We start from the raw sequence: 25119 nt of genomic DNA, 5'->3' as shown, positions 1-25119 counted from the left end.
AACATCAAATTAAAGGGAGATAAATTCAAAGCAGTTCTACCAAAATAAGGAGGAAGACAAGCTGTCCACTCTTTACATATCTATTGACTATTATACTTGAAGTTTTACCTAGAGCAATAAGACAACTGAAGGAAATCAAGGGGATACAAGTTATTTTTCAAAAAATAGTCAAAGTATTGATGTTTGTAGATTATATAATAGTATACATAAGTGACCTTAAAAAAATCCACAAAGGGGGTTGGGGATTTAGCTCAGTGGTAGAGCGCTTGCCTAGCAAGCGCAAGGCCCTGGGTTCGGTCCTCAGCTCTGGAAAAAAAAAAAATCCACAAGGGAGCCGGGCGTGGTGGCGCACGCCTTTAATCCCAGCACTTGGAAGGCAGAGGCAGGCAGATTTCTGAGTTCGAGGCCATCCTGGTCTGCAGAGTGAATTCCGGGACAGCCAGGGCTACACAGAGAAACCCTGTCTTGGAAAACAAAACAAAAAACAAACAAACAAAAAAATCCACAAGGGAAATCCTACAGCTGATAAATACTTTCAACAAAGTAACTAGATACAAGCTTAACTTTTAAAAATCAGCAGCCCCTACAAGTAGCAAATGGACTGAGAAAGAAATTGGGAAAACAACACCTTTTACAATAGCCTCAAATAACGTAAAATATCTTGAGGTAACTCTAACAAAGCCAAGGAAAGACCTGTATGACAAAAACTTCGAGTCTTGGAAGAAAGAAATTGAAGAAGATATTAGCCAGGCAGTGGTGGTGCTTGCCTTTAATCCCAGCACTTGGGAGGCAGAGGCAGGCAGATTTCTGAGTTCAAGGCCAGCCTGGTCTAGAGTAAGTTCCAGGACAGCCAGGGCTATACAGAGAAACCCTGCCTCAAAAAAAAAAAAAAAAAAAAAAAAGAAAGAAAGAAAGAAAGAAAGAGAGAGAGAGGGGGGGGGGGGGAGGGAGGGAGGGAGGGAGGGAGGAAGGAAGGAAGGAAGGAAGGAAGGAAGGAAGGAAGGAAGGAAGGAAGGAAGGAAGGAAGGGGAAAGATATCAGAAAATGGAGAGATCTCCCATGATCATGGGTCAACAGGATTAACATAGTAACAATGGCCCTTCTACCAAAAGCAATCTGCAGATTCAATGCAATCCTCATCAGAATTCCAACTCAATTCTTTACAGACTTTGAAAGGACAATTCTCAACATCATATGGAAAAACAAAAGATCCAGGATATCAAAAATAATCCTGAACAATAAAAAAACTGCTGGAAGTATCACTATCCCTGACTTCACATTGTACTACAGAGCTGTAGTAATAAAAACTATATGGTATTGGCATTAAAAACACAGTGATCAATGGAATCAAACTGAAGACCCAGTCATAAGTCCACACACCTATGGATACCTAATTTTATTTATAAAGAAGCTAAAAAAAAACACTAAAAAAAATAGAAATCATCTTCAGCAAATGATACTGGTCAAACTGTATGTCTGCATGTAGAAGAATGCAAATTGATCCATATTTGTCACCCTGCACAAAGCTTAAGTCCAAATGGATCAAAGACCTCAACATAAAGCCAGACATACTGAACCTGATAGAAGAGAAAGTAGAGGATAGCCTTGCACACATCGGCACAAAAGACAACTTCTTTAACAGAACATCAATAGCACAAGCACTAAGGCTGACAATACAATGGGACCTCATGAAACTGAAAAGCATCTGTAAGGCAAAGGACACTTCAAATATGGACAAAGAGACAGCCTACAGAATAGGAAAAGATTTTTACCAATTCCACATCTGATAGAGGTCTAATATCCAAAATATATAAAGAACTCAAAAAACTAGATATTTTTTTTAAAAAAAGAATCTAATGAAAAAAAATAGTGGTACAGATCTAAACAGAGAATTCTCAATAGAGGAATCTCCAATGGCAGAGAAACACTTAACAACTGTTTATTATCTTAGCTATCAGGGAAAAATACTAATCAAGACGACTCTGAGATTCCATCTTACACCTCTAAGATCAAAACCACAAGTGACAACTCACGCTGGGGAGGCTGTGGAATAAGGGAATAAGAGGAGCTACTCTTCCACTGCTGGTGAGAAGGCAAGCCTGTACAGTCACTGTGACTCAATATGGCGGGTCCTCAGAAAGTTGGGAATCAACTTACCTCAAGACCCACTAACATCATCTTAGGCATATACCCAAAGGACACTCCATTCTACCACAGAAACACTTGCTTGCTAACTATGTCCATTGCAGCTTTACTCATAATATCCAGAAAGTGGAAGCAATCTAGATGTCTATCAACTGAAGAACGGATAAAGAAAATGGGGTATTTTACATAATCGAGTATTTCTCAGCTGAAATAACATTTAAAATGACATAAAATTTTCAGACAAATGGATGCCACTAGAAAAAATCATCTTGAGTGAGCTGACCTTAACTCGGAAAGACAAATGTGGCATGCACTCACTTATAAATGGACATTAAGCTGTTAAGTAAATGATAGTCAAGCTACACTCCACAGATCCAGAGAGGTTCGATACAGAGGACTCTAGGGATACATGGATCATTCTGGGAATGAGAAATAGAATAAATGTTGTGAGTGGCCTGAGGTATGGGGGTTGGGAGGGAGACGGGTAAGATTGGGAAAGAGAGTGGGGAAGAGACAGCTAGAATTGGGGAGAATGGGAGCTGACCTAGTGCAGTGGAAACTTCCTGGAGTCTCTGAGGATGACCTAGTGAGGACTCATAGTAATGGAGGACACAGAGTCTTAACTTGCCATGTTCTGTGCCCAGTCAAGGCTTCTAGTGGTGGGACTGGGTCCATTGGGTTGAGTTGTTGGCTGAGGTGGGGCAGGGGAATCCAATGGAGATCCCTAAACAACCCAGGCTGATGCTAGAACAGAAGGTGGCTCTCTGAAAACCTATACTGGGGCACTGTTGCCAAGGGCAACATCCACACAGCTCATTTAAACATAGAGGACAAGCTGGTGCCTGCATGGAGCCTTCATCCCTATTTCATAGCCTCTACAAACTACAGAAAGGGAAACCTGGACACCAACTCAGTCACAAAACCCTCAACCTAGAATCTGTTCCTCCCAAAAGATGTGCTAGGGCAGTGGTGGTACAGACCTTGTGGGAGTGGACTGGCAATGTCTGGTTTAACTTGAAACCCACTCCATGAGAAGGAGCCAACACCCTATACTGCCTGGATGCCCAAGATTCAGAGACTGGGTAGCTCAGAGACCTAATGTAAAACAAAACATGGCTGACAAAAAATATAAAACAAAACAGCAACAACAACAAACTATGTGTGGGGACTGGATAAATATATGTTCAGTGGCCAAGAGCTATTTGCTGAGCAATGGTGGGGCACACCTTTAATTCCACCAATCAGGAGGCAGAGGCAGGCAAATAGCTCAGTTCAAGGCCAGCCTGGTCTAAATAATGACTTCCTGGACAGCCAGGGCTACACAGAGAAACCATATCTTTAAAAAAAAACAAACAAACAAACAGGCCTGGGGTGGTGATGCATGCCTTTAATCCCAGCACTCGGGAGGCAGAGGCAGGCAGATTTCTGAGTTTGAGGCCAATCTGGTCTGCAGAGTGAGTTGCAGGACAGCCAGGGCTATACAGAGAAACCCTGTCTTGAAAAAAAAATCTCAAAATAACTTTTTTTAACTGCATGCCAGTAATCCTAGCACTCACAAGGCACAGGCAGGAGGATGAGAAATTCAAAGTCATTCTTAGCTACAAATCAGAGTCATGTATAAACTACGTGAGACCCTGTCTCACAGTAATGGGAAGACATGAGAGCAACTCAGAAGTTCTAGCTAAAACAAAGAATTCTCACCTGAGGAATACAGAATGGCTGAGAAGCACCTGAAAAAATGTTCAGCATCCTTAATCATCAGAGAAATGCAAATCAGAACAACCCTGAGATTCCAACTCACACCAGTCAGAATGGCTAAGATCAAAAATGCAGGTAACAGCAGATGCTGGCAAGGATGTGGAGAAAGAGGGACACTCCTCCATTGTTGGTGGGATTGCAAGCTTGTACAACCACTCTGGAAATCAGTCTGGCAGTTCCTCAGAAAATTGGACATAGTACTACCAGAGGATCCCGCAATACCTCTCCTGGGCATATATCCAGAAGAAGTTCCAACTGGTAAGAAGGACACATGCTCCACTATGTTCATAGCAGCCTTATTTATAATAGCCAGAAGCTGGAAAGAACCCAGATGCCCCTCAACAGAGGAATGGATACAGAAAATGTGGTACATCTACACAATGGAGTACTACTCCGCTATTAAAAAGAATGAATTTATGAAATTCCTAGCCAAATGGATGGACCTGGAGGGCATCATCCTGAGTGAGGTAACCCAATCACAAAAGAACTCACATGATATGTACTCACTGATAAGTGGATATTAGCCCAGAAACTTAGAATACCCAAATTACAAGATACAATTTGTGAAACACATGAAACTCAAGAAGAATGAAGACCAAAGTGTGGACACTTTGCCCCTTCTTAGAATTGGGAACAAAACACTCATGGAAGGAGTTACAGAGACAAAGTTTGGAGCTGAGACAAAAGGATGGACCATCTAGAGACTGCCATATCCGGGGATCCATCCCATAATCAGCCTCCAAACGCTGACACCATTGCATACACTAGCAAGATTTTGCTGAAAGGACCCTGATATAGCTGTCTCTTGTGAGACTATGCCGGGGCCTAGCAAACACAGAAGTGGATGCTCACAGTCAGCTATTGGATGGATCACAGCCCCCCAATGGAGGAGCTAGAGAAAGTACCCAAGGAGCTAAAGGGATGTGCAACTCTATAGGTGGAACAACATTATGAACTAACCAGTACCCCCCGGAGCTCATGTCTCTAGCTGCATATGTATCAGAAGATGGCCTGGTCGGCCATCAGTGGAAAGAGAGGTCCATGGTCTAGCAAACTTTATATGCCTCAGTACAGGGGAACGCCAGGGCCAAGAAGTGGGAATGGGTAGGTAGGGGAGTGGGGGGGGGAGGGTATGGGGGACTTGAAATGTAAATGAAGAAAATACCTAATTAAAAAAAAAAATAAGAAGTTCTAGCTAACCCGGAAGAAAGGTTCCAATTCATCAGGGCCTCCGCTTTTTTTCATATTGACTCTAAGACACTTGCCCACAGCAGAGCTTAGGCCTAGGCTAAGTCTGCTACCAGAGATGAAATATCTCCATGGGTGGCCCCCAGACCTTCCTCTATCAAAACCTACTAGTAAGCGGGGTGCAACTGTGCATGGCAGTAGTCTTACTTCGGCAAGTTAGAGCAAAAGATGACTTGGGCTCAGAAATTCAACATCAGCCTGGCCAACATATGGAAGCCCTTTCTCCAAAAATGAAGGACCTGGGGGGCCCAAGAAGTCCCTTTTGTTGATTTCAAATCTCCAGAGATAACCACTCACCCACTTATCTGTTTTGTTCTTAGTACCTTGTTCTGGGGACAGCTAGGACACAATTACTCTGTGGAGGTCCAAGTTGTCAGTTTTCGTCCAGCTCTTGGGGCTTCATTTTGCGCAATTAAGTCACCCTGACACAGGCTCAACGCAGCTGTCCCATCCGCTCAGCCTATCTTAACAAAGCCCTGTACCTGAAATGGGCGTAAGTCTTTCTTCCTTTACTGCCAAGAACTCACTGCAGAAGAGGGCCCCATGAGATGGATCTCCTGTGCCCCTTCTCTCTGCTCTCTCTGGAAAGAATTCACATGTCAGGCCCATTTGGCAGCTTTGCTAAGAGTTCCCATTACCAAGGTTCAGCTGAGAAGCACCAAGCTAGATCTGCAATGATTGATTATACAAAGGTGGAATCAATACAGCCTTACCCTCTCCACACTAAGAGTTGAGGGGGAAAGAAATCACCTGAAAAAAATTTTTTGTTTCCACTTACCATGAGACACAGCTGCCCCGTGTAAGGAGTCAGCACCCTTCCCCCAGTCTCAAGAGTGACCTTGAACACACCCTGCTGCCTCCAGCTTTCCGCCCCTACTGCAGAAGTCTATCTCAAGCTGGAGGCTATTTTGGCTGTGCTAAAACTCAAGGATCCCACAATCTCCTGCAGTTGGAAAAAAAAATACTTTGCTCAGGTGACTCACCTAGCTTTGGGGGATAACCATATTTGTTGGTTTAATAGAAAGGATGCAAAAGGGGATTCAGACAAATAGATGTATAGAGCAATCTTATAAAAGAGCAGAAGAGTGCTCTTGCTGTCTTCATATACCCCACTCCCCGGAAACCCCCACACCCTAACTATCTAGAAACTCACTGGTCCCTGTCACTGTGTTTTGCTTGGCTAGTCGATTGACTAGTGAGTCTGTTGGTTTTGTTTTTCTGAAGTAGGGTCTCATGTAGCCCAGGATGGCCTCAAACTCCCTACATAGCCAAGGATAACCTTGAACTCCTGATCCTCCAGCCTTTACCTCCCAAGTGCTGGGTGGGATCTTGGACATACGCCACCAAGACTGTTCCCAATCGAACCCTTTCTGTTGGCTTTGCTTGTGACTTAACGACACAAGAATTATGCAGTAAAGCAGACATTTGTGATCCAGCCTTGCTCTCCCATACCAGATTAGATCATGGAGCTAAAAAGACTCAATCCACTAATCCTGTATTGCTCTCCTTCGTGAACAGCCTGACCCTAAAGGTGCCCTACAGCCCACTAACCATCAGCACTGTCCCAGATAAAAGGTCAAAAGTCAAAGGTGTAGCTCAGTGGTAGAACACTTGTCTCACGTGCACAAGACCTGGTGTTTGTCACCACCGCTAAGAACAAGCGTTATTACCTCAGAGATTCCAAGGATTTTTCAAAATTGTGCTTCAGGCTGGGCTTGGTAGCAAACACCTGAAACCGAAACACTGGGGAGGCTGATACAAGAAGGTCTTAAGTTGAGAGCCAGCCTGAACTATTCAGCCAAGGCTGCCATCAAGTCCGAGAAGCTGAGCTCCCAGGACTCACATGATAGAGAGGACCACTTCCCAAAAACTGTCTTCCAACCTCCACATCCATGCAGTGCCACACATTCATACTCTCGAACAAACAAACAAGCGTAAAAACATTATTTAAAATGGATGTAATTGTATTGGGTTGTTTTTTTTTAAGTGCTCAGCACACACCAGCAAAAGATTATTGTGGAAATGATTAAATGGCCAACTGAATGTAATCTAAACCTCTTCCATCCATCAGGTCCCTCCATCCCCCGGTTTTGTATTTTTGCCCTCAAATCCCAATCACCATCTAACTGATGAGAGAACATGCCTAGCCGTCTTTAACTAAAATGGATTTTACTGTATAAAAAGTCTCATTTAAGCCACACTTGAAATGTGATTGAATTAAGAAGAGACAGGTGGGGAGTAAGACAGGAAGTGGTATCACCAATAAATACCTCATGGAGGTGGGTACCACTCTACAATTCAGCTGGGGGCCAGAAGAGAGACCAGCCGAGAAGAGGTGAGCACAACTAAGCAATACCTCCTTCACTTCTCTGCTCTCTGCTGGGGACAGAGGAAAGGCTTATAACTCTGCAAGTGTTGTCTGAAGCTAGCCCATACCAGGCAGTGTAGTGACACAGGACCCCTCACTTAAGCAGTACAAGGTGAGACAGAGACTTTCAACACCCAGCCTGGAGGAATAATGGTCTTCATTCTCTTGAGTCCAACCAGGGTTTGACTGACTAAATGAGGTAAGAGACATATTATTCCCATGGGCTTATTCAATATCCATGTGGGACAAGGGAGTTGGAACATTCCTGGGTCAAGATCAGCACTGTCCAGTAGAAATAGAACATGACCCACATATATAATGGCAAATTTTCTAGTTATCAAAGTAAGGAAAGGAAAGTGAAATAATTTACCTCAATTTATTTCAATATCAAAAATTAAGGAGCTGGAGAGATGGAGATGGCTCAGAGGTTAAGAGCACTGGCTGCTCATACCGAGGCACCGCATTCAATACCCACCTACATAGCAACATACAATTCTTTGTAACTGCATCTCCAGGAGCCCCAATGCCTCTGTCCTCCCTGGGTGCCAGCACTCATGTACACATACCCACATGTAGACACATATAAGCATACATAACTAAAAATAAGAAAAATAAATCTCAATCTGTATAATACACCATGTAATTAGTTAATCAAGGTTAATGAAATAGTTTGTGTTCTTTCTCTCATCTTTCAAGCTGAGTATTTTATACTCACAGCACATTGCAACTCAGCTAAGCCCCACTGGACCAGGGAGATGGTTCAGTGAGTGAAGGTGCTTGCTACCAAGTCTAACAACCTGAGCTCAATCCCCAGGCCCCACATGCTGGAGAAAGCTGACTCTACAAGCTGTCATTTGACCATCATACATGCGTCATGGCCCACACACCTCCCCTCACATATACACACAAAAATAAATACTAAGATATTAAATAAAGACAGACACACCCGTTTTCAGGTACTCCACAGTCCCATGTGGGCTCGTTACTGGACAATCTAGGTAAAGACCCTTTCACCCCCTCAACTGCAAGGTCAGGGAAGAACGGTATCTGTTCAATTCTCATAGTTGAGCTAGCATTTCAATTATGAGAAGTTCAAGGTTATGAGTCAGTTAGATCTGCGTTTTTTTCTTGTTTTTATAACCTGTTACTACTGACTGTGATAGGCTCATGTCATCCCGTGCAACGATGCCAAGCTCCCAAGACCTAACAGCCATTCAGCTCAAGACAATTTCAGTATTGCCTATGTTTTTCCCCTCAGGCACTGGCCATGGCTCATCTCTTTAAAGAGAAAAGTAACTGTTATTTCTGCTTCCGGTGTCTGGAAAGCCCTGTGTACTTGAACTGTGGATACATCTGCTGCCTCAAGTGCCTTGACTCACTAGAGAAAAGTCCTGAAGGGGACGGTGTACTGTGCCCCACTTGCTCTGTTGTCTCTTTGAAAGAAGACATCATACATGCTAAACAGTTAGGGGCCCTGGTTACCAAGATCAAAAACCTAGAGCCACAGCTGAATTTTATTCTGACAATGGACCAAGGTATGAAGATATTTCAAGGTAAGAGGTCTTCCGACATCTCCAAATCCATAAGGTGCTCTGGGAAAACCAACTTCCCAACATCTTCCTGTTAAATTCTGAACATTAGCTAAAGTCAGGAACCTAAAATTTCATTCTTCCCAAAGCACAGCAGTTCTCAATTCTCCAAGTATAGACTAGGAGTATCTGGGAAGATTTTCTGCCACAACCTTCCACATGCTGACTAGGGGTTTTGTTTGTTTGTTTTGTTTTGTTTTTGTTTGTTGTTGTGGTGGTGGGTTTTTTGTTTTTTTGGTTTTTTTTTTTTTTTTTTTTTTTTTTGGTTTTTCAAGACACAGTTTCTCTGTATAGCCCTGGCTCTCCTGGACTCACTTTGTAGACCAGGCTGGCCTCGAACTCAGAAATCCTCCTGTCTTTGCCTCCCGAGTGCTGGGATTAAAGGCGTGCGCCACCACGCCCAGCTCGAGACTAGGTATTAATACATCATCACACCACACCAACCTTGAGATTTTTTTATTGTTTATTTTGTGTGTATGAGTGTTTGCCTGAATGAATATATATATGTATACATATACATATACTACATATACATATATATTCACTACATGCAGACCTGGGTGTGCATGGAGGCCAGGAGAGGAGACCAGATCCCCTGAAAATGGAAGTTACAGGTGGTTGTAAGCTGCCATATGAGTGCTCAAAACTAAATCTGGGTCCTCCACAAGAGCAGCAAGTGATTTTACCACTGAGCCATCTCTCCAGCCCCAGTCTCCTGGAAAATTTTTAGGGCATACAATATTTAGGTTGTGCCCCAACTCTCTACTATACAGTATGGTAACTGCTGGTGGCTATTGAACACTTGAAATAATAATAGATCATTATAAATAACGATTATACTATATATTATATGTAATAATTACAAATAAATTCTAAATAAAATAATTATATAACTAATACATATTATATTATTAAAGTATAATACTTTGAATAAACGTAAGTAAAATATACTGTTATAATACTAATTGTTCATATTGCTTTTTAGATTTTTCAATTACATTTGGGGTGTGTGTGTGTGCACGCACGGTGCACATGCCACACATGTATGTGGAGGTTAGAGAACAACTTGCAAGAGTTAATCCTCTCATTCCTCCATGAGGGTCCACGGGCTCAAACTCAGATCATGCAGCTTGCAGAGCAAGCTTTTTCTAAGCCATGTAGCTATCCCTCATATTACTGTTGATATATTTATGAGAAAATCTAAACTGTGGGTCCACATTGAGTTTATTTTGATGACAGTACCCCAGAAGATAACTTTTCGACTTTGATAATGTCAATGACATGACAAACTGCTTTGAGGCAGATTTTGATTCTGTAGCTTAAGGTTTTCCCAACACAACCCAGGCAGTGCTGATACTGTTAACTCACAGTGCACCAGTTGATAAGCACTGGTGAACATGGCCTGTGTCTGACAGTGAGACCCAGGATCTGAAGAGCTCAAAAGTTCCCAGGTGATTCTGATGTACAGAGAGCATCGGCAAGCCCTGTGATGGGTTAAATCATCCAGGTGCTCAGGGCCCCCAGGTAGAGTGGTGGAAGTCATCAGATGATCGTGTAGTTAGGTCTAGTTACAGACAGACTCAGGACCTAAGGGTTACACCATGTGCTTTCTAGTCCAGTGCTGCAGAAAATAATGTCTGGTTCTGTGTGTGCCTGTGTGTGTTCAAGGTCATGTAGAGGGGAGAGGACTCAAAAAAATAACTTTGTGACATCTGTTCTCTCCCTCCATCTTTATGTGTGTATGTGTAGAAAGCCTGGAAATTGAAACCAGGCTTTCAAGGCAAGGGCCTTTACCCACTGAGCCATCTCACCATCTCCTATATCACATTCATTCTGCAGTGCTGTTATATCTTAAAGAACGTTATGCAATTAAAATGCATTAACATCGCCCATGGTATGTAAAATGAGCTGAGGTCAAGAGGCCAGTCTAGACTTACTGGAGTCCTGAACCCCAAGCTCATTGGAATGTACACAGTCCTTTCTCATTCTCTTTATTCTTGGCAGCTGCATGAAGTGTGGATATAATGGCTGCACTTTTTTTGCATAACTCCATCTAAAATATCAGCTGTGGGGGGGAAAAACAATTTATTTTTCCATTATTTGCTCTGTTTTGGTTGTTGTTAAGACAGTGTAGACCTAGCTGCCCTGGAACTCAGATAAATCCACCTCTGAGTGCTGGAATTAAAGACATGTGGCAACATACCCTGCCCAATTATTTAGTTCTTGCTCCATACAAACTTGTATTCACGATGCTGAAATGCATTCCAGAATACTTTTTGTCTTCAATAACTCCTCCTCCAATTGGCAAACACTATAGTTTTTCCCCCCACTGAGCTAAGTAACTTAGGAAGCTCTCCTAGTAACAGCCTGCTGCTGTGCTAAAGCACTGACCAGAAGCGACTTAGGGAAGGAAATACTTTACTTGGCTTACACTTCCTGGTCATAGTCCCATCATTGCCAGAAGTCAAGGCAGGAAATCAAGGAGGAGGAAAACTGCTTGCTAACGTGTTTTCTGGCAGGGTGATCTTTCTCATGCTTACCCAGCTCCCTCATATGGCCCAGGACCACCTGCCCAAATATAGGTCAGCCTACAGCAATTATGTCAAGTTGGCAGATAATGAAAACTAGGGCAAGAGTCAGGTAAAACACTGGGTTTTAGTCAAAGGGTCTGAGGTTTATGTTGGCTCCACACTCACTTCATTGGGATAAGCAATTCTTCTCATAGGTCCTGGTATTTAAGGGCTACTTTGAAGGCCACCAAGTTGTTCCTTTCCAAGTTTATCTGACCCTCTGAACCCATGTGTTTCCCTTAGAGGACACACTCAAGATTTAAACCGTGACACCATGCAACATCTGGTCTGAACTGTTGCCAGAAACCAAACATATACATCAAGTGTGTGTTTTTAATCCCAGCCCTTTGGAGGCAGAATCAGGTGGACCTCTGTGTGTTCACAGCTACCCTGGTCTATATAAGTAGTTCCAAGCCAGCCTCCACCATATACATTCATGAACACGGGAATTTTCTTCCTGTATCTTGACTTCTCCAAAATTAACCTGCCCCTACTCAGGTCTCCAAGCAATAACTCTGTTTTCTATGTGTAGGTTTTGTGTGCATTAATGTGCATGTGGAGGCCAGAGGACAACCTCAGCTGTCATTCTTTAGCTGCCATGCACCCTGGGGTTTTGGGGGAATGGGGGAGCTAGATTATGCTAATTGGCTGGCAAACTCAGACATCTACCTGTCTCTATCTATCTAGCACTTGGATCACAAGTGTGCACCCAACACCACACCTGACATTTCTTTTTTTTCTTTTTCTTTTTTTTTTTTTTTTAGATTTATTTATTTTATGTATGTGAATACACTGTCCCTGTCTTCAGACGCACCAGAAGAGGGCATCGGATCCCGTTACAGATGGTTGTGAGCTACCATGTGGTTGCTGGGATTTGAACTCAGGAACTCTGGAAGAGCAGCCAGTGCTCTTAACCACTGAGCCATCTCTCCAGCCCCACGCCTGACATTTCTATACGAGTTCTGAGACTTGAATTCAAGTCTCAGCTGACCTATTTCCCAATCATCTTTATTTTTTTATAACTCTATTTAAAAAATAAACATGTCTTAGAATGCAACTCCCAGGGCTGGTGAGGTAGCTTAGCCAATAGAAGGTCTTGTGCCAAGCGTGACAACCTGAATTTGATTCCCCAGGAACCACATGGTAGAAAGAGAGAACCAACCTTCAAGCTGTCTTCTGATCCCCTATATACATAATTGTGGTATACACACACATGTATAAATAGTGAAAAACACTTTTTAAAGAATCCAATTTCCCAGTCAACAGAATTAAATAGGTGACTGCAAAAAAAAATTTTTTTTTCTACTCTACAGTAAGTACTGTATCTTCTGCCCTTCGGATATTAAGTATTACATATGTCAGATACTCAGTGGTGTGGTTTGGAGAAACATTTTTTTGCAACCACTTTTTTTTTGGTTTTTGGTTTTTTTGTTTTGTTTTGTTTTGTTTTTGTTTTTCGAGACAGGGTTTCTCTGTGTAGCCCTGGCTGTCCTGGAACTCACTCTGTAGACCAGGCTGGCCTCGAACTCAGAAATCCGCCTGCCTCTGCCTCCCAAGTGCTGGGATTAAAGGTGTGTGCCACCATGCCCGGCGGCAACCACTTTTATTCTATATAAAATGTTACCTAACTAGGAAGGTCTCGAAATTTTCCACAAAATGTGACTTTAAAAAGGAGTAGAATTAAATAAAAGTGAGGTATGAATAGCCTTTGCAGTACATATGAAAGACAGAGTCCATGCTGGCTTCTTTATCTTTGCTGAACTACTGGTCTTTCTTTACTTAGTAACCATGACCTTGGATGTGGACACAGCCCAGAACCACCTCATCATCTCTGATGACCTGCTGAGTGTCTACTATACGCCTCAGAAGCAAGCCCGAAAGAAATGTGCAGAAAGATTCCATCCCTCCCCTTGTGTCCTGGGCTCTTCCCGGTTCACTTCAGGCCGCCATTACTGGGAGGTAGTGGTGGGAACCAGCAAAGAATGGGATATAGGCATTTGCAAAGAGTCCATTAATCGAAAAAAGGCTATTCATTTGTCTGAAAAAAATGGCTTCTGGACCGTGGGTGTGAGGGCAAAAAAGGTCTATTCTGCCAGCACTGACCCCTTGACTGTGCTGCGTGTGAACCCTCGGCTACGTAGAGTGGGCATTTTCCTTGACATGCTAGAGAAAAGTGTTTCTTTCTGGGACCTTAGCGATGGCTCCCATATCTATACATTCCTTGAAATTCCTGACACGGATCCATTTCGCCCATTCTTTTCTCCAGCAAGTTCCTATCCAGATGGTGATCAAGAACAAGTCCTGAGTATCTGTCCTGTGACAAATCCAGGCATTTTCGGAATTCCAGTTAACCCCCAATAAGGAAAATAACCCTTGGGTATGAAAGCTGCTATGACAGTCGCTGAGTACTCATAACCTAGCTAAGAATTTTTGAGTCTGGTACCCATGGAGCACAAAAGCATTACAGAAATGTATGGAGGGCCTCATAAATACTAACTAGTTACAGGAAATGCCATTTGATTTGGTTTGGTTTGGTTTGGTTTTGGGTTTTTTTTTTTAATTTTTTTTACACTCCATATTTTATTTTCCCTCCCACCCATGCCCCGTCCTCAAGAGACTAGAGGCCCTAGGGAGTTTAGAGGAAATAGCATTTTAATATAAAGTATTATCATGATTGTTTTCTTTGGAATTTATGTTTATATTTCTGTTCCCATTCATAGATTGTGAAATTTTACTGTGAATGCTTTCCTTTTTATTTGCTATAATATTAGTGTATGATGTTGTGGAATAAATAAACTAAATTAAAATTTTAGAGGTGACTAAGCAGGGTGATTGATTTTCTAAATGACTGGGAAATGAGACCTATATATCAATAGTAAAAAGAAATGTGTATATATGCTGCCTCAACCTATTACTTTCAACATCACAAATCGTCACACATACACACTGAATACTCACTAAGGGTAGATATATGTGGTTACTAAAGTGCTAATTTTAAAGTTAAATGATAAGCACTGTGGGGGCTGGAGAGAGATCCCTCGATAGAGCATATGCTTGCCAGGCATGAAGACTTGAGTTTATCCCCAGGACTCACAGAAGAGAAGGAGGAGGGGAAACTAGAAAGACGGCGACTCTGCGGACTCAGGTTTCAGTTCCCAGCGCCACAGCAGGCAGCTCACAGCTCCGGGGAATCCAGTGCCCTCTGCTGGCCTCCATACATACTTGCACACATATACACGTGCTTACACAGACACACCACATATACACATAGAAATAATATCACTCTTAAACACAGCCATTCAGCCTAATTAAGTAACAGAGTGCTAAGCGTGTGCATGGTGAGAGCAAGCAAAACAGCCCAAAATGGTGACTCATGGCTACAACTCTTAACACTTAGAAAGATTAGCCAAGAGGGTATAGGCTCAAGACCAAGCTAAGTTTAAAAGTGAGTTCAAGGCCATTGTGGGCAACTTAGTGAGACCGTGTCTCAAAAGAAAAAGAAGGTTGGAAATTTAGTTCAATGAAAGAGGACCTGCCGAGCAAGCAAGAGACCCTAAATTCAATCCTCAGTTCCAAACCAAAAAAAAAAAAGGTGAGGGCAGCACTGGGTATACAGTTCCATGGTAGAGCACTTGCTTAGCATTTGCGAGGTCCTAGGTTCAAATCCCAGCACTATGAAAATGAAAGTTTTAGGTAAAACATAGTGATAAACACCTATAATCCCAGAACTTGAGAGGTGGAGGCAGGAGAGTCACAATTTTAAAGTCATCTTCGGCAGTATAAAGAAGCCAGCCTAAGCTATGTAAAACCCTGTTTCAAAAGCCAAAGTGGGGGCTGATCATGGTGAAACATGGGTGAAGTGGAAACTTAAGGGTTCTTAGGAGAGTCGGTTGGATGGTGTTTTGTTGGGGCAAACATGTAAAGGAACGTTTAGCTGAAACAGACACAGGAGAAAAGATGTTCTGCTAAAGCAAGCATGTGAAAACACACATGGATTGGTCCACCTTACATTGCATAGTTGAGCTCCATTTCCATCAAGACTCCATTGAGAGAAACACACCAAAACACTTCTGATGGTTTGCCTCAGTTCTGTTTTTTTGTTTTTGTTTTGTTTTGTTTTGTTTTGTTTTGTTTTGTTTTTGCCGCTTCCATGAACTCAGGCTGATTGGCACAGTGACGTCAGCTGAGACAGGTGCACTTGAGATAAGACACTTGGAGGACACATGATGTTTGGAGGGTATAAATAGGACTGGATGGCCACTGACTGAGACAGAGTTTGGCTTGCTGGTATGGCTAGCTTTGCAATGCTTGTGGGTCTCGTGTCTTCCCTGACAGAATCACACCCAAGAATTTTTTCTAGTGTTCCTCCTGCTCCCTATTGTTGACTTGTGCTGAGGCGTGACTGTCTCTACTAGGTAGTGCCACCACTACTGATTCATGACTCTACCAACCTGGACTGCTGGTGTATCCACGAAGTGTTTGCAAGTGGATCAAGCTGCCACTGCTAGCCTGTGAACTGAACTGCTGATTTCCAGACAACACAGAAGGGAGTTGCTCCAAAGAACCTTTCTAAACAGCCCCACTTCCCCCTTATCCTTTCTTTTCCACTACCTCTGGTGGGTGGTGGGCTAAAAGAGAGGTTAAAGCATTTAAGAATGATCATTAAAAATTTAAAAATAGGTTTTGGGCCAGAGCTATTCAGAGAAACCATGTCTTACAAAACAAAACAAAACAAAACAAAACAAAACAAAACAAACAAAAAAAGGTTTTGGAGCCGGACAGTGGTGGTGCACATGCCTATAATCCCAGCACTTGGGAGACAGAGACAGGCAGATTTCTGAGTTCAAGGCCAGCCTGGTCTACAGAGTGAGTTCCAGGACAGCCAAAGCTATACAGAGAAACCCTGTCTCGGAAAAACAAAAACAAATAAAAATAGGTTTTGAAAAAACTAGTTACACATGAGTTTAATCCCAGCACTCAGGAGACAGAGACAGGTGACTCTCCATGAGTTTGAGGCCAGCCTGGTCTACAGAGTGAGTTCCTGGACAGCCAGGGCTGTATGGAGAACCTGTCTCAACAAAATAAAAGCTAAAGGGATTCCTGGAGTCCACGTGATAGAAGAAAACCAGTTCTTTCAAGGTGCCTTCTGATTTATACACGCATGCTCACATACACAGAGAGAGACAGAGACAGAAACAGAGACAGACACACACACACTCACATACATCCAAAATAAATGTGAACGTTTCATATCTTGTCATCACATTTCTAGCCCCATAACTTCTACCTGATTTTTTGTTTGCTTGCTTTTTGTTCTGGTTTTTTGTTTTCTGTTTTTGTTTGTTTGGTTGGTTTTTGGTTTTGTTTTGATAGCAAGGGAAACCTGTCACAGTGCACATATAGAGGTCAGAGTCAGTTTTGGGGAGTCAGTTTTCTCCATGAGTTCAGACCAAATTGAACTCAGGTTGTTGGACTTTGCAGCAAGTGCCTTTGCCCACTGACAGGCCACCAAGAGGTGGAGTAAGGTTGATGATGTTCCAAAGACTTGGGAGAGGGACAAGTCTGAGCTGGGTAACAGAGTGAGGTATGGGAGTGTGACTGTATACAAACCGATGGACATTGAGGGTGACAGTCAGTACTCATTTGCTGTAACAAAGCCCCACAGATCAGTGGCTTCGACAGCATAGATACATTTTCCCACTGGTGTAGAGGCTGAAAGTTCAAAGTCACATGTCAGGGTTGGTTTCTCCTGAGGCATTTAATTGGTTTGTATATTGTGCTATAGTCGTCCCTCTGTACATCTGTGTCTGAGCTCATCTCTTCTTCTTCTTCTTCATATATATGAATATGTATGTATGTATATATACATGTATATATATATGTGTGTGTGTATACATACATGTATATATATAGCATATAGTTTATGACATCCATATGAATTTTTTTATTTTTATTGATGTGTGTGTTTGTGTGTGTGTGTGTGTGTGTGTGTGTGCGTGTGTGTGTGTGGGAGTCCAGAGGGCAGGAAAAAGTACATCAAATTCCCTGGAACCGGAGTTACAAGGGATTGTGAGTCACCTGACAGTGGATGCTAGAAACTCAACTCCAGTATTCTGCAAATGCCCCTAAACTGCTGGGTCGAGCCTCTCATCCTATTTTTTTAATTTTTTAATTGTTTTTAGTGTGTATGCTTACACAGAACACACGCATATATGCTACAGTGAACATTTGGAGGTCAGCAGACAACTTGTAGAAGTTTTCTCCTTCCACCATGTGGGTTCTGGGGACCAAATTCAGGTCATCGTGCCAGGAGCAAGTGTTTTAACTTCTATACCATATATCTGGCCTTCATTATGACATTTCATATATAACTTTTTGTTGATTCCACAATTCTTACTTACCCCAAACCGTCCTCTTTGTTCTTATTGTCCCCCTTCCTCCCCCAATAGTGTTCTGATGTCCTTTAATGATATGTGACTTACAGGATTGGAGTATACTGTAACATAGCACCTCATGTCAACTTAATCATCCTGTCTTCAAATACAACCATGGCTTTGGGGGAAGACTCAATTCAGTCCACTACAGTGTCTGCTCACACAGGTACTGAGAGGTACCGTCTGATATGTCTATCAAGATGAGACAGAGCACCCTGGGGATGAAAGAATATATGAGAGAGAGGAACGTGGACTAGAGTGGACATGTCCAGCTGGGAGTAGAGTGGGGAAACCATGGGACATACTAAGTTCTATGACAATAAGACTTTAGCAAAGTAAGTTCCTGTCTGAATATATTACCCAGAAAGAGCTTACCCTGGGTCCCTGCAGTTTCCCAATGAGCTCTGCCTGCACCCTGCACCCTACACCCTGCACCGATCCCTGCACCATGACAAGCTCTTGCTCCTTCTGTTGCACAAGGCAAGCCCAATCTCAATTCAATGCAATAACTATTCTGGAATTAAGTTTCTCAAGAGTCAGTATGAGCCGGGATTAGAGGCACTGGCTTACTTCGCCACACCACACTTGAAAGCCCAGCATTCTAAGGAACTAACAGAATTGGTGATGCCTCTTTCACTTACTTGTGGGTCCTCGGTCTGATGCTTTAGATGTAAGTACAGAACCTGCAGCAACTGCGAAAACCAGGACAAGAAGGCGACCACAGGAGAGCAGAGCTCTACAGAGGGCAGAAGACACAGGTGCAGGTCTAACGACAGGGCAGCTAGGATTACAAAGAGAGACTGTGCCTCCCAAAACAACTAAGCGGTTGCTCTTGCCCTTGGTAGCCTCCCTGGGTCTAATAGCACGGCTTGTTAAAGTTTAGTCCCTGTAAAGAATTAGGTTTCTTGTGGCGGTTTTGGTTTTGGAGGTGAAGTCTATGTAGTCTTGGCTGTCCTGGAGCTCAAGGAGATCTTTCTGCCTCTACCTCCTCAGTCCTGAGATAAAGGGTGAACACCACCTGGCTCCATAATGGAGTGGTGAGCCCAGAAGTCTCTGGGAAAATAAACATGGGGTCTTTGGGAAAGGTATTTCCTAGATATGAAGAAAAGGGGACAGCAAAGAATTGGAGTGGGAACAGCAGCACTTCTGGCCCTTTGTCATGCAGCCACTCTTCCTCCATTGTCTTCTTTTTTCAAGTGTGGCAGCCTCTGGCTTGACTGCCCCACTGGGTTCAGGAGACTTGGGACATTTTATTACCTTCTTCTGCTTCTTCTAAAGGAAATGGAATAAAGGGGGTAGTGGTTAGGGCCAGGGAGATGGCCCAACAACCTGAGTTTGATCTCCAAGACTCATGTAAAAAGCTTGATTCTGTAGGGCACATATGTAATTCCAGTAGTCCTACTGAGATGCAGAGACAGAATCACTCAGAAGCCTATGGATCACTTAGTCTGGAGTATACAACTCAGTGGCAGAAACAAGAGACCCTGCCTCAACAAGGTGAAAGGCCAGAACCAACTCCATAAATTGTCCTCTGATCTCCAGACATACATCAGAACACACACACACACACACACACACACCTGCAGTTCAACACATATACAAAAAAATAAAATTAAACCCATTTTTTCACTAACAGAATAAAATGAAATGGTTATACCAGTGAGACAGGAGAGCTTGGCTGAGACATAAATGCGTCAAAGATCTTACACTCTGCAGCAGCTCTACGTTCTGAATAAAACCCAGATGTCCCTAGGGGCCCCAGTATCTATCACACTTCCATTGCAAGCCCCCACGGTGGTGATCTGGAGGCCACACCCACCCATGACATCATTCCCTATGACATCAGGAGCCCACCTCTCCCAGACATAGATGGAGTTCAGTTCTTAACTAAGGTTAAGATTAGTCTAGTCCTGGATAACTTGACTGGGCTACTCAGAACATTCCATAGCACACAGGCCATGTTACTCCACCAGCTTTCTTCCTACTGACCTCTCCCTTAGAAATACTTTTTGTCAGAATTAGAGATTAGATCTAGGGCCTCAGGTATGCTAGGCTCTAGTGCTGAGCTATGATCCTGTTTAGGCTCTGACATTTTGGAACAGTCTCACTGCGTTGCCTGGGCTGCTGCTCCTTTTGATCCTCCTGCCTCCTGGACAGCTGGGATTACGGCGGATTACGGTAGTGTACCATCTAGCCTGACATTGAGTTAACTGTGGCTAACTCCAAAGTACTTTGTTGGGCTGGAGAGATGGCTCAGAGGTTAAGAGCAATAGCTGTTTTTCCAGAGGTCCTGAGTTCAATTCCCAGCAACCTCACGGTGGGTCACAACCATCTATGAGATCTGGGGCCCTCTTCAGGCCTGCAAGCATACATGCAGGCAAAACACTGTATACATAATATAATCATTTTTTAAAAAAAGAAAAAGAAATACATTGTTGTAGTGGGTCTTTTCTTTTTAACTTTTTTTTAAAAAGATTTACTTATTTTATGTATATAAGTATACTGTATACATATACATAAAATATACATATATACATTTTACACCAGAAGAGTACTCATATACATATGTATATGAGTACTCTTCTGGTGGCTGTCTTCTAACACGCCAGAAGAGGGCATAGGATCCCATTTCAGATGGTTGTGAACCACCATGTGGTTGCTGGGAATTGAACTTGGGACCTCTCGAAGTGCTCTTAACTGCTGAGGCATCTCTCTAGACAAGGGTCTTTTCTTTTTTTCTTTTGTTTTTTGTTTGTTTGTTTGTTTGTTTTGTTTGTTTGTTTTTTGGGGTTTTTTTGTTTTTGTTTTTCGAGACAGGGTTTCTCTGTGTAGCCCTGGCTGTCCTGGAACTCACTTTATAGGCCAGGCTGGCCTCGAACTCAGAAATCCACCTGCCTCTGCCTCCTGAGTGCTGGGATTAAAGGCATGAGCCACCACGCCCGGCTGTTTTTAAGTTGTATGTGTATGGTGTTTCGTCTGCATGTGTAGCTCCTGCATGCTGGTGCCAAGGAAGACAGGAGACGGCCTAGAATTGGGTAAATCAAACTCCAGTCCTCTGGAAGAGCAGCAAATGCTCATAATAACTAAGCCCTCTCTCCAACCCCATAGCTCACAGCCCTTAACAGTAATAGCCCAACTAGGGAACATAATTACCATTTTACAAAAATACTCCAGGGGAGGAGGGTTGGTGGAGCTACACAAGGAACAAGGTTGGCCCATTATAAATTCTGGGAGAAACCAGGAATGGCAATAGCCAGGTTGTTCTGGGCCCGAGGCTATTGTCTCCAGGGCTCCACATTAGATTTGTTATTCTCTGGTACTGGAGAATGACTGAGCCAGGGACCTTGCGTATGCTGAGCAAGTACTCTTCCAAGTTCATAATTCACTGTGCACACTCAGCAAGTACTCTCCCAGGCTCATAAATCACTGTGCATGCTCAGCAAGTACTCTCCCAAGCTCATAGTTCACTGCACTTGAAAACATCCCCTAGTAGTTCAGTGGCAGTGTGCTTGCCTGGCATGTGCAGGGGCCCTGCACTGAGTCTCTAGGTTAGATGTGCCACCTCCAGCACCACGACAGAAAGCATTGTTTTTCAGTAGTATTACCCAGTGGTTCCTAGGCAAGATGTGCCCACTGGTGTCTAATGGCATGAAGTTATAACTGCTCTGACTGGAAACCTGATCAAAAGCTCTGGAGATCATAGGGCCTAGAGGGGAACATACCACTGTTGTTTTGCTCAATGAAGGTATTAAACTACTGAGTATTTATGCATATACCCATAGATTAGTGCTCCTTTCAACCTTAGCCAATCTCTTTCTGCAGGCCTCTAACTGGTCCAAGTGCTCAGCCCTAAATGGGATCTTTCTATCACCCTGTCAGCAAGGGTGCAGAGAACGACACACAGTGCAGGAGAGCGAACGGAAGGTCTGGAAGGCTGGGGAGGAGCCCTGTCAAGTGCTGCCTTCTGGACAGTACACTCATGAACTCACTGTAGCCATGGCCGCCTGCACAAACCCAAGCAGTACACATTCCAGGAGGCAGCACTGATGGGACATACTAGGTTACCAAAACAACACCACACCAAAAACAGGAGACACAAAGGTGGAAGAGGGACATGTTGGGGAGTACCTATTGTGTGGGACAAAGGGGTGGATATAATCAAAATACATTTGTTCCTTTGTTTTTTTCAAGGCAGGATTTCTCTGTGGGTTTTTTCTCTTGTATTTGTTTATTTATTTATTTTTCAAGACAGGGTTTCTCTGTGTAACTGTCCTGGCTATCCTGAAAGTAGTTAGCTCTGTAGACCAGGCTGGCCTTGAACTCACCAATATCTGCCTGTCACTGTTTCCTGAGTGCTGGGATTAAAGACAGGTGTCACCATGCCCAGCCAACCTAGACAGGTTTTTAAAATTTGCATTTAAGTGTCAATTTTGAAATAGTGCTCTTTAAAATCTGCCAATTAAAGCACTGTTGCTAAAACATAGATCTACTTGAAAACAAATCTGAAGAGCCAAAAGAAAATATAACAATTTCTAAATAGAAAATATGCCGGTATCCATACACAGGAAATGAGGGTTCCCAGGGGCATGGAGGAACTTTGCAGGTATGGCGGTAGTGACCTGAAACTTCAGCAAAGTATAAGGAGCTACAAACTTTCTTAGAGCCAGGAGGTGGGCTCTGCAGCCATCTGGCCTACTACATCTTTCACTGTGGTGCAGTCACCAGAGCCCTGTGCCAGCAAATCTCTGTCTACAAGAACCTGTGGTCAAAAAAAGCAGAAGTATACCATTAGCAGGAAGTGGGGGTTCCTGTTTTGTGCACAGTGAGACAGAGGAGGGTCAAGAGTTTGACTGTCTCAGGAATAGAGCTCCCGAACGGGAAGCTGCTTTGGCAGGGCAGGAGAGAACCCACATGTGCCATCCATGGTGGTACACTGCACAGTGAGCAGGAGAGAACCCACATGCGCCATCCATGGTGGTACACTGCACGGTGAGCAGGAGAGAACCCACATGCGCCATCCATGGTGGTACACTGCACGGTAATGTAGTTAGCCAGGTGGGGACCGAGTCCCTGGGAGCCAACCAGAGCTTAGATACGCCAACCAAGCCATCAATCTCCATGCCAAACCCAGTGTCGGGGCTAACCTGTTAGGCAAAGACCTGAGGGTTCAAGGAAAGACTCCTGCCTGCAACCCAGGCCAGATCTTTATGGACTAAAATTTAGGAGAGTCCCTCTCACCAAATTTACTATCCAGAAGAGTTCTGGCATGGGGGGAGCCAGGGACTTGTCCACTCCAGATTATCCAGGTCAGAGAGATATTCACACACATCCCTTCCCAACATGTAGCCTTCTCGACCCTGAGTGTTGAGTTTTAGCAATCTCTTTTGCAGTTCAGCAAGAACCCCTCACCCTTTGACAGGGCTCTATATGCTAACCACCCTACTCCTACCCCAAGTGATGTCTAGTCACCATTCAACAATGTGAGGGGGGCTGGGAGGGGGCAGCATTTCATGTAAATAAAAAAAAAAATCAACCCCAAATCTTCTTATCTCCATCATTTTCTACCCACAGACCCACCATTCACAGTAGAGCCAAATCTCTCTGCCCCACTGCAAGACCCACTCTTGAGGATCCCCATATTTGCAATAGCTTAATCTTTCCTAATAAATAATCGTGTGTGTGTGTGTGTGTGTGTGTGTGTGTGTGTGTGTGTGTGCGCGCGCGCGCGCACATAACACATGCAGATGCGGGTATCCATGTGCCTGAACATGTAGAGGCTGGCAATAAACATCCGAGGTCTTCCTCGTCCACTCTCACTTCTTTAAACTCTGTGATGTATACATAGATGTGTGCGTGGGCACAGGTGGAGCTCAGAAGACAACACTGGTTAACAGAGATGAACTGGCCTTAGGCTAAGAGCATCTCGGGATTCTTCTTTCTGCTCACCATCTCTAGGTAGGAGCACTAGGAGTATACACATGCACACTTCCATGCATATCTTCACATGGTAAGTGCTTTACAACTGAGCCATGTCCCCAGCCTCAAAAAGGTCTTTCATGAACCCAGAGCATACCCATTCAGCTAGGCTGCTTGGCCAAGGATCTCCAGGATGTGAACACCTGTGCCCCACCCACCTGCTGCTCTCACTAGTCAGCCGGGATTAAAGACTACACCTTGCGTTCTCAGCTGTGTGCTAGAGGCCTGCCCGAATGCTTTGCACAGTACTCTACTGAGCCTGCTCTCCAGCCCCTGAACATACTGCCTAGAGATGAGGTGTCACTAAAAACCCTCACTGCTAGGGAAGCTGATGTTTGAGCTGACTCATCTTGTCATGGGAATCACTACCCTGCTGAGCCTCCAGGGCTTCCTTGAATGGCAGCACCTGCTAAAAATCTGCTTGGCTGGAATATTCTGGAATAAGGTATGAGACACAATCTCTTTGGGGTTGCTTTGTATTTCAGACTGTAAGGAAGATGCAAAGGGGACATGCAAAGGTTGTGTGGTGGCTCAGAGCATCAACCCTTACCCACCAAACTGGTTTCCTCCTACAACAGGTTAACTAAAATTGATGTAAAATTCAGAGGTAAAAAAATAAAATAAAATAAAATAAAATTCCACCAAACACACTTCCTTCAAGGTTTTTTGTTTGTTTGTTTGTTTTTTGTTTTCTGTTTTTTGAGACAGGGTTTCTCTGTAAAGCCATGGCTGTCCTGGAACTCACTCTGTAGATCAGGCTGGCCTCGAACTCAGAAATTCGCCTGCCTCTGCCTCCCGAGTGCCGGGATTAAAGGAGTGCGCCACCACGCCCGGCTTCCTTCAGGGTTTGGCCCAAGTGGTCACCCAACCACAAAGTCATTCACTCAACCCACAAGATAAAGGACCCTCCTGCCTCACCACCCACTGAACTGCCCTCGGAACTCCTCCCCCTGAAGCAAGGGGTAGAGCAAAAGGGCTTCAGGAAGCTGCAGCAGAGTTGGGAACGCCTACCAACACACCTAGAGCACTCC

General features: G+C 43.7%; 1 protein-coding gene across 2 annotated transcripts; it reads left to right on the top strand.

The window, feature by feature from the left end:
- Nucleotides 1-7444: 7444 nt before the first annotated feature.
- Nucleotides 7445-14569, top strand: Rfpl4 (ret finger protein-like 4). Of its 2 annotated transcripts, none has more exons than NM_001145013.1 (3): nucleotides 7445-7486; nucleotides 8778-9072; nucleotides 13462-14569. In NM_001145013.1, the coding sequence occupies exons 2-3, from the start codon at nucleotides 8787-8789 to the stop codon at nucleotides 14037-14039; spliced, it is 864 nt and encodes a 287-aa protein (NP_001138485.1). In that variant the 5' UTR covers nucleotides 7445-7486; nucleotides 8778-8786; the 3' UTR covers nucleotides 14040-14569. The 2 variants fall into 2 exon arrangements, with proteins under 2 accessions (NP_001138485.1, NP_620404.1); NM_138954.3 differs by having other exon boundaries at nucleotides 7445-7718.
- The last annotated feature ends 10550 nt before the right edge of the window (nucleotides 14570-25119 follow it).

The sequence above is a fragment of the Mus musculus genome, chromosome 7, assembly GCF_000001635.26.
Source record: "Mus musculus strain C57BL/6J chromosome 7, GRCm38.p6 C57BL/6J".
Lineage (NCBI taxonomy): Eukaryota > Metazoa > Chordata > Mammalia > Rodentia > Muridae > Mus > Mus musculus.
Note: the sequence above shows the minus strand (reverse complement) of the source record. Positions and strands in the feature narration are given on the sequence as shown.

What these genes read in the sequence shown, in the direction of transcription:
- Rfpl4 (NM_001145013.1), top strand. Translation starts at nt 8,787, where the DNA reads ATGGCTCATCTCTTTAAAGAGAAAAGTAACTGTTATTTCTGCTTCCGG. An exon ending in AGGTATGAAGATATTTCAAG is followed by an intron (nt 9,073 to 13,461) that starts GTAAGAGGTCTT and finishes TTCTTTACTTAG; the next exon opens with TAACCATGACCTTGGATGTG.